We start from the raw sequence: 13,461 nt of genomic DNA on the forward strand, positions 1-13,461 counted from the left end.
GCATTTCCCTTATTGGGAAGGCATACCCTCTCCTCCTTGAAATGGGTATTCCAGGAATGGAACTGCCCTGGGCCTGTAGAACTTACTCTGCACCCTACTGCACTGCTGTACCGAGGTTGAGTGCCAAATATTTAGTCCAGTGTTACAGACCGACCCCATGTCTTCCATATGGCTTGGTCCAGGTATGTTTCCCCGAAGGGCTGCAAAGGGTTGACGCTACACTTATGTTGCTGCAGTGGCCTCAATGCTGCAAAGTCTTCAATCTTCTGGAAATATCAGAATTATAAGCCAGAACCTGTCCTCAGTAGAGGTCATCCATCACTTAAGGATACTTGCAAAAAAACTGGAGATTGCTGGGAGTAGGAGGGGTATATGAGCTGTCCTAACGACTTTGTTTGCCGGTGTCCTCACCTGAAGGTGGTGGCATACGACCCATGGTTGAGACTTAAAGGAGCCTTTGTCCTATGCTGTCTGATTAGGAAAAAAAAAGTTTGTCTATGGTTGCTTATTGAATGGAATTTCTCGTTGCTTTCATACAGAAGACCTGAAATATAGTATGAGAAACAGTCTGAGATGTTAGAACTCTGGAGGAACTCTGTGCAGACATCATTCATCCCCTACAGTCCTGATAATTCTCAGGTTATTATCCGTCTACAGAGAGGAGCATCCTGCATAGATCTCATCTACAACAATGGACAAGGACAAGAGTCACATGACTGAGAGGATAATAGACCTTACTATGGAGATCATCTACCTGCTGACCGGAGAGGTGAGGAGGATTCTGGGAAGTCACATGACATCGCTCTTATCTCTATTAATAAAACACAGACCTGACCGGAGAGGTGAGGAGGATTCTGGGAGGTCACATGACATCACTCTCATCTTTATTAATAAAACAGACCTAACTGGAGAGGTGAGGAGGATTCTGGGAGGTCACATGACATCACTCTCATCTCTATTAATAAAACACAGACCTGACCAGAGAGGTGAGGAGGATTCTGGGAGGTCACATGACATCACTATCATCTCTATTAATAAAACAGACCTGACCGGAGAGGTGAGGAGGATTCTGGGAGGTCACGTGACATCACTCTGATCTCTATTAATAAAACACAGACCTGACCGGAGAGGTGAGGAGGATTCTGGGAGGTCACATGACATCACTCTGATCTCTATTAATAAAACACAGACCTGACCGGAGAGGTGAGGAGGATTCTGGGGGGTCACATGACATCACTCTCATCTCTATTAATAAAACACAGGATTATAAAGTAGTGAAGAAGACATCTGGTGAACCAATAACACCCAATAGTGGTCTTCATGGAACATCACCCATCACAGGGCCTCCACCTCACTGCCTGACAGCAGAGGTAACCAGTGCCAAGAAGATTCTAGAAGTCACCCAGAAGATCATTGATCTGCTGACAGGAGAGGTGAGCGGTGCCGGGAATTCTGGGACATTCTCCAGTAACAGACAAGGGATGTGTCTGGATGGTGACTGTATCATTGTGTGTGTCAGGTTCCTATAAGGTGTCAGGATGTCACTGTCTATTTCTCCATGGAGGAGTGGGAGTATTTAGAAGGACACAAGGACCTCTACAAGGACGTCATGATGGACAATCAGCCGCCCCTCACATCACCGGGTAAGAGGAGACTTTATTGGAAAGGAGAGAGCAGTACGGAGGATCCACCTAGATCCCCCATCATCTGATAAACACATAGAAACAATGGATTCAGTCAGTGTGTGTGTTTCCTACAGATGGATCCAGTCATGGGAACCCACCAGAGAGATGTCCCCGTCCTCTGTATTCCCGGGATTCCACACAGGAAGGTCACACCATCCCTCACCATCATCAGGTAGGTGGATCTAGTAATGGGAACCCACCAGAGAGATGTCCCCGTCCTCTGAATTCCCGGGATTCCACACAGGAAGGTCACACCATCCGTCACCATCATCAGGTAGATGGATCCAGTAATGGGAACCCACCAGAGAGATGTCTCTGTCCTCTGTATTCCTGGGATTCCACACAGTAAGATCACACCATCCCCCACCATCATCAGGTAGATGAATCCAGTAATGGGAACCCACCAGAGAGATGTTTCTGTCCTCTGTATTCCCAGGATTACACACAGGAAGGTCACACCATCCCTCACCATCATCAGGTAGATGGACCCAGTAATGGGAACCCACCAGAGAGATGTCCCTGTCCTCTGTATTCCCGGGATTCCACACAGGAAGGTCACACCAATCCCTCACCATCATCAGGTAGATGGACCCAGTAATGGGAACCCACCAGAGAGATGTCCCCGTCCTCTGTATTCTGGGGATTCCACACAGGAAGGTCACACCATTCCCCACCATCATCAGGTAGATGGGACTGAGCATGTAACCAAAATATAACCAAAAAAATGGTTCCAAGCTCTGATTGGACATTCTTCTTTAAAATCTTTTTTTATAGTAATCAAATATATTCTATTATATTTGTGGTTTAGGGTGAAGAATTGAAAAACATCAAAGTTGAAGATAAAGAGGAAGAAGAAGAGACGTTGGTGAGTGGAGATCAGGAGATGATTATGAAAAGTAAAAAGGAGGAATCATCTCTACAAAGGGACCCAAGTAAGTGATGAGCACCAAGGGTGTTTCCAGGACATGTTGTGAATGATCCCCTAATGATCCAGAGGAAGGCAGAAAACCTCTTTGAACCTTGGTCAAATGTAAGCCTGGTACACACGAAGAGAATATTGGACGAATGATCGACCTTTTTTTGGGGGTTTTTTGCATGCTAGTCTCATATGAAACATAAAGAGGTTCCGAAAATTCTCGTAGAACCAAATACATCGGAAGTGATGTCATATGATGTATTGTAATACATTCTTTCGTTTCGGAGCATGCGTGGTCTTCCAATTTTTTTTGGACAAAAACTTTATTGATTAAACGAATATCGTACGTTCTGGTATCGTATGTGAAATATTTTTGTGTTTGTCCCTTCGGATAATTTCACATGATTAGCTCTCGAAACCTGTGTACTAATTAGTTTTTTCTGTCTTATCTTCTGATCGTGTGTGCTAGGCGTCAGTCTAACAAGGTTACAGAATTCCTTCCCAATGCTGATAGGCAGAAGATCATCCAGTAACATTTATCATTTTCACAGCTTTTACAGCAACTGGACACCATATGAAAGGTCCATCTCCATTCCTCAATATAACGTCATGTTCCCAACAAATGAGGAGGAGATACTGGACACCATATGAAAGGTCCATCTCCATTCCTCAATATAACGTCATATTCCCAACAAATGAGGAGGAGATACTGGACACCATATGAAAGGTCCATCTTCATTCCTCAATATAACGTCATATTCCCAACAAATGAGGAGGAGATACTGGACACCATATGAAAGGTCCATCTCCATTCCTCAATATAACGTCATGTTCCCAACAAATGAGGAGGAGATACTGTACACCATATGAAAGGTCCATCTTCATTCCTCAATATAACGTCATGTTCCCAACAAATGAGGAGGAGATACTGGACACCATATGAAAGGTCCATCTCCATTCCTTAGTATAACGTCATGTTCCCAACAAATGAGGAGGAGATACTGGACACCATATGAAAGGTCCATCTCCATTCCTCAATATAACGTCATGTTCCCAACAAATGAGGAGGAGATACTGGACACCATATAAAAGATCCATCTCTGTTCTTCAGTATGTTTCCCGGAAATGAGGTGGAGGAAGGTCCACCTTCATGTTCACAGTAATAGTTTGGTTGTATTGTGGGATCGATCTGGTCTGTTGTCATAGGTTGGAACATACGGATCACATTTTGCTTTTTATTTGCTTTCCAACAGATGGACACAACACTTGGAAGAGGAATCCCTCTGAGGGACATTCTCCAGATTATAATGTAGAAGATGATGTCATCACACAACATTCTTCGGAAGTAAATCCCACCACTGATAGTAGACATCGCAGACATGACCGTTCGGTGAGATCAATGGATCCGTCTAATCCCGAGGAATCTTCTGATAAATCTCATACTGTCACTGCAAAAATACGTCTGAAATCTCAGAGTGCAGAAAGGTCTCCAGATCTCTCTAATCCCATGGAACCTTCTTTAATCCATGAAGGACTTCAAACAGAAGCTCAACCATTGCCATGTTCAGTGTGTGGGAAATCTTTTGCTGAAAACCGAGCTCTTCTTCTACACCAGAAAAGTCACAAGAGCGAGCGTCCTTTCTCATGTTCAGAGTGCGGAAAAAGCTTCACATTGAGAGGAAACCTTGTTATACACCAGAGAAGTCACACGGGCGAGCGTCCTTTCTCATGTTCAGAGTGCGGGAAATGTTTCAGTCAAAAAGGAAACCTTGTCAAACACCAGAGAATTCACACCGGCGTGCGCCCTTTTCAGTGCCTAGAGTGTGGGAACTCTTTCACTATGAAAGCCGACCTTCTTAATCACCAAAAAAGTCACACGGGTGAGCGTCCTTATTCCTGCTTGGTGTGTGGTAAATGTTTCATTTTGAAAAAGACACTTCTTACACACCAGAGGAGTCACACAGGCGAGCGTCCTTATTCATGTTCAGAGTGCGGGAAATGTTTCATCCACAAAGGAGGCCTTGTTAAACACCAGAGAAGCCACACGGGTGAGCGGCCTTTTTCATGTTCAGTGTGCGGGAAATGTTTCACCGATAAAGTAAAACTTCATCTGCACCAGAGAAGCCACACGGGTGAGCGTCCTTATTCTTGTTCAGAGTGCAGGAAATGTTTTAGCCAAAAAGGAAACCTTATTAAACACCAGAGAATCCACACGGGGGAGCGTCCCTTTTCATGTTTAGAGTGCGGCCATTCTTTCACTATGAAAGCCGACCTTCTTAATCATCAGCGAAGTCACACGGGCGAGCGTCCTTATTCATGCTCACTGTGTGGGAAGTGTTTCATCCTGAAAAAGACACTTCTCCAACACCAGAGAAGTCACACGGGTGAGCGTCCTTATTCGTGTTCAGAGTGCGGGAAATGTTTCATTCACAAAGGAGGCCTTGCTCAGCACCGAAAAGGACACACCGGGGAGCGTCCTTATTCGTGTTCAGAGTGCGGGAAATGTTTCGTTCACAAAGGAGCCCTTGTCAAACACCAGAAAATTCATACAGGCGAGCGTCCGTTCTCGTGTTCGGTGTGTGGAAAATGTTTCTCTGAAAAAGGGAAACTTCTAACACACCATAGGAGTCACACGGGCGAGCGGCCTTTTTCGTGTTCAGAGTGCAGGAAAAGTTTCACTGAGAAAAGACAACTTGTTCAGCACCAGGGAACTCACACTTAGGGCCGTTTTTCATGCCCAGAATGATCTATGTGATACGTTTTTTTGAACCCCTCCAGAGGATTACGCCCCCATATCCCCCCCCCCCGGCTTGGTCCTGCTCCCACACAGCACTTGGAAACCTGGGCAAGCCTAGGACTACAGTCATGGCCAAAAATCTTGTCCCCCTCCCCCACCCCCACCCCTGCAGTTCTGTTCTATCACGCACCACTTCACCCAGAAAATTGCTGCCATGACAAATGTTTCGGCATTCTCGTGTTTCTTTCTTCGGTTTGTATTGGTTTGACCCAAGAAAGCTGAGAAACGAAAAGCCAAATCTGACCCATTCCATGCAAAACCCCCAAAATGGACCAGGCAAAATTATTGGCACCTTCTCAAAATGGTGAGAAATAATTGCATTCCAGGTTTGGGGTGCTCCTGTAGTTTGCCATTAAACTCCCCCGTATACATGACCAGGTGCCGGTTAGAAATCAGCAACCGGGGACAATGGTCACAAATGGCCTCCACCTTCGTGTTGGGTGTCTCTGTGGGCCACACGGAGCATGGAGGAGAGGAAGAACAAAGAATTGTCTGGGGATCGGAGAATAAAAATGGTGGAAAAGCATAGACAATGTCAAGGTGACAAGTCCATCTCCAGAGATCTTCATGTTCCTGTGTCCACTGTGCGCAGCATTGTCAGGAAGTTTACATCCCATGGCACTGTAGCTGATCTCCCTGGACGTGGATGAAGGAGAAAAAGTGATCAAAGATTGAAACGAAGGATTGTTGGAATGGTGGATGAAGAACTTCCATCAACTTCCAGACAGATCCAAGCCGACCTTCAGGCACCGGGGACAACAGTGTCCACTCCCACTATACGTCACCATCTGAATCAAAAGGGACTCTATGGTAGGAGACCCAGGAGGACCCCACTGCTGACACAGAAATATGGGAGGAGACCCAGGAGGACCCCACTGCTGACACAGAAATATGGGAGGAGACCCAGGAGGACCCCACTGCTGACACAGAAATATGGGAGGAGACCCAGGAGGACCTCACTGCTGACAGAAATATGGTAGGAAACCCAGGACGACCCCACTGCTGACACAGAAATATGGTGGGAGACCCAGGAGGACCCCACTGCTGACACAGAAATATGGTGGGAGGACCCCACTGCTGACACAGAAATATGGTGGGAGGACCCCACTGCTGACACAGAAATATGGGAGGAGACCCAGGAGGACCCCACTGCTGACACAGAAATATGGTAGGAGACGTAGGAGGACCCCACTGATGACACAGAAATATGGTAGGAGACCCAGGAGGACCCCACTGCCAACACAGAAATATGGTAGGAGACCCAGGAGGACCCCACTGCCGACACAGAAATATGGTAGGAGACCCAGGAGGACCCCACTGCTGGCACAGAAATATGGTTGGAGACCCAGGAGGACCCCAATGCTGACACAGAAATATGGTAGGAGACCCAGGAGGACCCCACTGCTGACACAGAAATGGTAGGAGACCCAAGAGAACCCCACTGCTGACACAGAAATATGGTAGGAGATGCAGGAGGACCCCACTGATGACACATAAATATGGTAGGAGACCCAGGAGGACCCCACTGCTGGCACAGAAATATGGTTGGAGACCCAGGAGGACCCCAATGCTGACACAGAAATATGGTAGGAGACCCAGGAGGACCTCACTGCTGATACAGAAATGGTAGGAGACCCAAGAGAACCCCACTGCCGACACAGAAATATGGTAGGAGACGTAGGAGGACCCCACTGATGACACAGAAATATGGTTGGAGACCCAGGAGGACCCCAATGCTGACACAGAAATATGGTAGGAGACCCAGGAGGACCTCACTGCTGACACAGAAATATGGTGGGAGGACCCCACTGCTGACACAGAAATATGGTGGGAGGACCCCACTGCTGACACAGAAATATGGTGGGAGGACCCCACTGCTGACACAGAAATATGGGAGGAGACCCAGGAGGACCCCACTGCTGACACAGAAATATGGTAGGAGACGTAGGAGGACCCCACTGATGACACAGAAATATGGTAGGAGACCCAGGAGGACCCCACTGCCAACACAGAAATATGGTAGGAGACCCAGGAGGACCCCACTGCCGACACAGAAATATGGTAGGAGACCCAGGAGGACCCCACTGCTGGCACAGAAATATGGTTGGAGACCCAGGAGGACCCCAATGCTGACACAGAAATATGGTAGGAGACCCAGGAGGACCCCACTGCTGACACAGAAATGGTAGGAGACCCAAGAGAACCCCACTGCTGACACAGAAATATGGTAGGAGATGCAGGAGGACCCCACTGATGACACATAAATATGGTAGGAGACCCAGGAGGACCCCACTGCTGGCACAGAAATATGGTTGGAGACCCAGGAGGACCCCAATGCTGACACAGAAATATGGTAGGAGACCCAGGAGGACCTCACTGCTGATACAGAAATGGTAGGAGACCCAAGAGAACCCCACTGCCGACACAGAAATATGGTAGGAGACGTAGGAGGACCCCACTGATGACACAGAAATATGGTTGGAGACCCAGGAGGACCCCAATGCTGACACAGAAATATGGTAGGAGACCCAGGAGGACCTCACTGCTGACACAAATATGGTAGGAGACCCAGGAGGGCCCCACTGCTGACACAGAAATATGGTAGGATGCCCAGGAGGACCTCACTGATGACACAGAAATATGGTAGGAGACCCAGGAGGACCCCACTGTTGACACAGAAATATGGTAGGATGCCCAGGAGGACCCCACTGCTGACACAAAATATGGTAGGAGACCCAGGAGGACCCCACTGCTGACACAGAAATATGGTGGGAGACCCAGGAGGACCCCACTGCTGACATAGAAATATGGTAGGAGACCCAGGAGGACCCCACCGCTGACATAGAAATATGGTGGGAGACCCAGGAGGATCCCTGCTGACATAGAAATATGGTAGGAGACCCAGGAGGACCCCACTGCTGACATAGAAATATGGTAGGAGACCCAGGAGGACCCCACTGCTGACACAGAAATATGGTGGGAGGACCCCACTGCTGACACAGAAATATGGTGGGAGGACCCCACTGCTGACACACAAATATGGTAGGAGACCCAGGAGGACCCCACCGCTGACATAGAAATATGATAGGTGACCCAGGAGGACTCCACCGCTGACATAGAAATATGGTAGGAGACCCAGGAGGACCCCACCGCTGACACACAAATATGGTGGGAGACACAGGAGGACCCCACTGCTGACACAGAAATGGTAGGAGACCCAGGAGGAGCCCACCGCTGACACAGAAATATGGTGGGAGACCCAGGAGGACCCCACCGCTGACACACAAATATGGTAGGAGACACAGGAGGACCCCACTGCTGACACAGAAATGGTAGGAGACCCAGGAGGAGCCCACCGCTGACACAGAAATATGGTAGGAGACCCAGGAGGTCCCCACTGCCGACACAGAAATATGGTAGGAGACCCAGGAGGACCCCACTGCCGACACAGAAATATGGTAGGAGACCCAGGAGGACCCCACTGCCGACACAGAAATATGGTTGGAGACCCAGGAGGACCCCACCGCTGACACAGAAATATGGGAGGAGACCCAGGAGGACCCCACTGCTGACACAGAAATATGGTGGGAGACCCAGGAGGACCCCTGCTGACATAGAAATATGGTAGGAGACCCAGGAGGACGCCACCGCTGACATAGAAATATGGTAGGAGACCCAGGAGGACCCCACTGCTGACACAGAAATATGGTGGGAGGACCCCACTGCTGACACAGAAATATGGTGGGAGGACCCCACCACTGACACAGAAATATGGTAGGAGACCCAGGAGGACCCCACCGCTGACATAGAAATATGGTAGGAGACCCAGGAGGACCCCACCGCTGACACAGAAATATGGTGGGAGACCCAGGAGGACCCCACCGCTGACACAGAAATATGGTGGGAGACCCAGGAGGTCCCCACTGCCGACACAGAAATATGGTAGGAGACCCAGGAGGAGCCCACCGCTGACACAGAAATATGGTGGGAGACCCAGGAGGTCCCCACTGCCGACACAGAAATATGGTAGGAGACCCAGGAGGACCCCACTGCCGACACAGAAATATGGTTGGAGACCCAGGAGGACCCCACCGCTGACACAGAAATATGGGAGGAGACCCAGGAGGACCCCACTACTGACACAGAAATATGGTAGGAGACCCAAGGCGACCCCACTGCCGACACAGAAATATTGTTGGAGACCCAGGAGGACCCCACTGCCGACACAGAAATATGGTAGGAGACCCAGGAGGACCCCACTGTTGACACAGAAATATGGTGGGAGACCCAGGAGGACCCCACCGCTGACACAGAAATATGGTGGGAGACCCAGGAGGACCCCATTGCTGACACAGAAATATGGTGGGAGACCCAGGAGGACCCCACTGCTGACACAGAAATGGTAGGAGACTCAGGAGGAGCCCACCGCTGACACAGAAATATGGTAGGAGACCCAGGAGGACCCCACTGCCGACACAGAAATAAGGTAGGAGACCCAGGAGGACCCCACTGCCGACACAGAAATATGGTAGGAGACCCAGGAGGACCCCACTGCTGACACAGAAATATGGTAGGATGCCCAGGAGGACCTCACTGATGACACAGAAATATGGTAGGAGACCCAGGAGGACCCCACTGTTGACACAGAAATATGGTAGGATGCCCAGGAGGACCCCACTGCTGACACAAAATATGGTAGGAGACCCAGGAGGACCCCACTGCTGACACAGAAATATGGTGGGAGACCCAGGAGGACCCCACTGCTGACACAGAAATATGGTGGGAGACCCAGGAGGACCCCACTGCTGACATAGAAATATGGTAGGAGACCCAGGAGGACCCCACCGCTGACATAGAAATATGGTAGGAGACCCAGAAGGACCCCACTGCTGACATAGAAATATGGTGAGAGACCCAGGAGGACCCCTGCTGACATAGAAATATGGTAGGAGACCCAGGAGGACCCCACCGCTGACATAGAAATATGGTAGGAGACTCAGGAGGACCCCACTGCTGACATAGAAATATGGTAGGAGACCCAGGAGGACCCCACTGCTGACACAGAAATATGGTGGGAGGACCCCACCGCTGACACAGAAATATGGTAGGAGACCCAGGAGGACCCCACCACTGACATAGAAATATGGTAGGTGACCCAGGAGGACTCCACCGCTGACATGCTGACATAGAAATATGGTAGGAGACCCAGGAGGACCCCACCGCTGACACAGAAATATGGTGGGAGACCCAGGAGGACCCCACCGCTGACACAGAAATATGGTGGGAGACCCAGGAGGACCCCACCGCTGACACAGAAATATGGTGGGAGACCCAGGAGGACCCCACCGCTGACACAGAAATATGGTGGGAGACCCAGGAGGACCCCACCGCTGACACAGAAATATGATAGGAGACCCAGGAGGTCCCCACCGCCGACACAGAAATATGGTAGGAGACCCAGGAGGACCCCACCGCCGACACAGAAATATGGGAGGAGACCCAGGAAGACCCCACTGCTGACACAGAAATATGGTGGGAGACCCAGGAGGACCCCACTGCCGACACAGAAATATGGTAGGAGACCCAGGAGGACCCCACTGCCGACACAGAAATATGGGAGGAGACTCAGGAGGACCCCACTGCTGACACAGAAATGGTAGGAGACCCAGGAGGACCCCACTGCTGACACAGAAATGGTAGGAGACCCAGAAGGACCCCACTGTTGACACAGAAATATGGGAGGAGACCCAGGAGGACCCCACTGTTGACACAGAAATATGGGAGGAGACCCAGGAGGACCCCACTGTTGACACAGAAATATGGTGGGAGACCCAGGAGGACCCCACTGATGACACAAAAATATGGTGGGAGACCCAGGAGGACCTCACTGATGATACAGGAACATAACGGAAGCCAGATTGGAGTTTGCCAAAACTTACCTGAGGAAGCCAAAATCCTTCTGGGAGAATGTGCTGTGGACAGACAAAACAAAATGGCAGCTTTGTGGTAAAGTCCATCATTCTACTGATTTCAGAAAAAGCAATAAGGCCTCTAAAGAAAGGAATCCGGGGGGGGGGGGGGTCACTGATGGTTTGGGGTTGCTTTGCTGCTTCAGGCACTGGATGTTCTTACCGTGTGCACGGCATGATGAAATCGGAAGACTACCAAAGAATTCTGGGGGGCAATGTAGGGCCCGGTGTCAGAAAGTTGGGTCTCTCAGAGTTCATGGGTCTTCCTGCAAGACAATGACCCAAAGCACACATCAAAAAGCACCCAGAAATGGTGTCAGACAAAGCGCTGGAGAGGACTGAACTGGACAGCAATGAGTCCAGATCTCAATCCCATAGAGCTCCTGTGGACCCGGAGCAGTTGGAGGAAGAAGAGTGATCCAAAATTCCAGTAGAGAGGTGGAAGAACCTCATTGATGGGTATAGGAAGCCATTGATTTCGCTTATTTTTTCCAAGGGGTGTGCCACCAAATATTACATGGAGGGTGCCAAAAATTTTGGCCGTCCCATTTTTGGGGTTTTGCGTGGAATGGGTCAGATTTGGCTTTTTGTTTTCCCACTTTTTTGTGTCACCAATACAAACCAAAGAAATAAACATGAGAATGTGGAAAGATTTGTCAATGCAACCAATTCCTGGGTGAAGGGATGCGTTATCTGACAGAAATACGGGGGGAACTGTGCTCAGTTCATAGAGAGTTCTCGATTCGTAGAGAGCCCTCGATTCACAGAGAGTTCTCGGTTCAGAGAGTTCTCGGTTCAGAGAGTTCTCGGTTCAGAGAGTTCTCGGTTCACAGAGAGTTCTCTGTTCATAGAGAGCCCTCGGTTCATAGAGAGTTCTCAGTTCACAAAGAGTCCTTGGTTCAGAGAGTTCTTGGTTCAGAGAATTCTCGGTTCATAGAGTCCTCGGTTCACAGAGAGTTCACAGAGAGTACCTGGATTCATAGAGAGTCCTCAGTTCAAATGACCTCTATGATTAAGCCCTGGTTGGGTGGACAAAACGCGCGGGGGGGGGCGTGGTCTGAGCAGTGGCAATGACTGAAGCTTTCACTTGCACATGTCCTTACTAGGACTGGCTTAGGTATGCGACAGTTTCTTGGTTTGACTTTCACTAGTCCTGATGCACCAGCAGCTTGGAGCAGCACCAAGAATCACAAATGGTTCATAGAGAGACATTCATTGGGGCTTAACTAGTGAGATGACAAGTCCAGAAGGTCCAGTCCCACACGTGTCAGCTGATGTTCTAATGATACATGGAGCCGCTACAAATTCTACATGAAATTTCCCTATCACTGTGACCACAAGGAGGAGAACCAAGATGGCGGTGATGGGGAATCACCGGAGAGGGGGGGGCAATATTTTTGGCCATGACTGTAGACATAGACCTCTCTTTTTATAGAAATGGAGACACATCAGCACAAAATTTGGGCTGCTCCGGGTCTCGTGTAAGGCACCGTAGGCGGCGTTACTTGCAGACCACTCGGCCGCACTGGTGCTGTCGAGGGATCCGAAGCCCACTGCCGTGACATCACCAGAAGCGGAAAGGCGGGGACAGGCTCACTGATTGGCACGCGTTGGGAGCATGCGTGCTCCTTCTTCAGGCCATCTTTGCTAGTTCAATCTCTTTTTTTATAGGTTGTTATTGGTTGTTGCACATCATTGCTCTTTGTCGTTGGCTTTTTGTCGGTACAGTGGATTCACTTTTGATATATTTTCTGGTTTTGTACTTTTAGTTCTAGTTTGAGATCCGTAGATCCTAGATCAATGTTTGAGGATTGTGGTCATTATTTGTTCTAATTTTCTAAAATAAACAAGAAATCTTCACACTTTACAATTTTCTGAGTCTCGTGTTTCTAATTTACCATGGACTATAGTTCATAGATGATTGGTGACTGGAATGTGCTTGGTTCCTAGAGAGTCCTCGATACATAGAGAGTCCTCGGTTCATAGAGAGTTCTAAGTTCATAGGTGCAAACATAAACTAAATATAGAGCCATTTATCCAACCGTCCATCCAGAGCCTCTGGTTTATAGACCGGATACATCCTAAATATAGAAC

The 13,461-nt window shown here is 49.1% G+C and overlaps 2 protein-coding genes across 2 annotated transcripts in view; both read left to right on the top strand.

The window, feature by feature from the left end:
• The window catches only part of LOC149453203 (uncharacterized), a 301,843-nt gene that overhangs the window by 13,330 nt on the left and 275,052 nt on the right, over positions 1-13,461 (top strand). The gene's annotated exons all lie outside the window — the stretch shown is intronic.
• On the top strand, positions 261-13,237 carry LOC149453204 (uncharacterized). Its single transcript, XM_089688584.1, has 6 exons — positions 261-769; positions 1,263-1,433; positions 1,520-1,705; positions 1,744-1,857; positions 2,494-2,617; positions 3,855-13,237. The coding sequence occupies exons 1-6, from the start codon at positions 692-694 to the stop codon at positions 5,321-5,323; spliced, it is 2,142 nt and encodes a 713-aa protein (XP_089544710.1). The 5' UTR covers positions 261-691; the 3' UTR covers positions 5,324-13,237.

Source organism: Staurois parvus, unplaced genomic scaffold, assembly GCF_062004578.1.
Source record: "Staurois parvus isolate SC_StPar_1 unplaced genomic scaffold, SC_StPar_1.0 ptg000449l, whole genome shotgun sequence".
NCBI classification, from domain to species: Eukaryota; Metazoa; Chordata; class Amphibia; order Anura; family Ranidae; genus Staurois; species Staurois parvus.

Coding starts and splice junctions, on each gene's coding strand:
- LOC149453204 (XM_089688584.1), top strand. CDS start 692: ATGGACAAGGACAAGAGTCACATGACTGAGAGGATAATAGACCTTACT. Junction 770..1,262: donor TCTACCTGCTGACCGGAGAG/GTGAGGAGGATT, acceptor AATAAAACACAG/GATTATAAAGTAGTGAAGAA. Junction 2,618..3,854: donor ATCTCTACAAAGGGACCCAA/GTAAGTGATGAG, acceptor GCTTTCCAACAG/ATGGACACAACACTTGGAAG.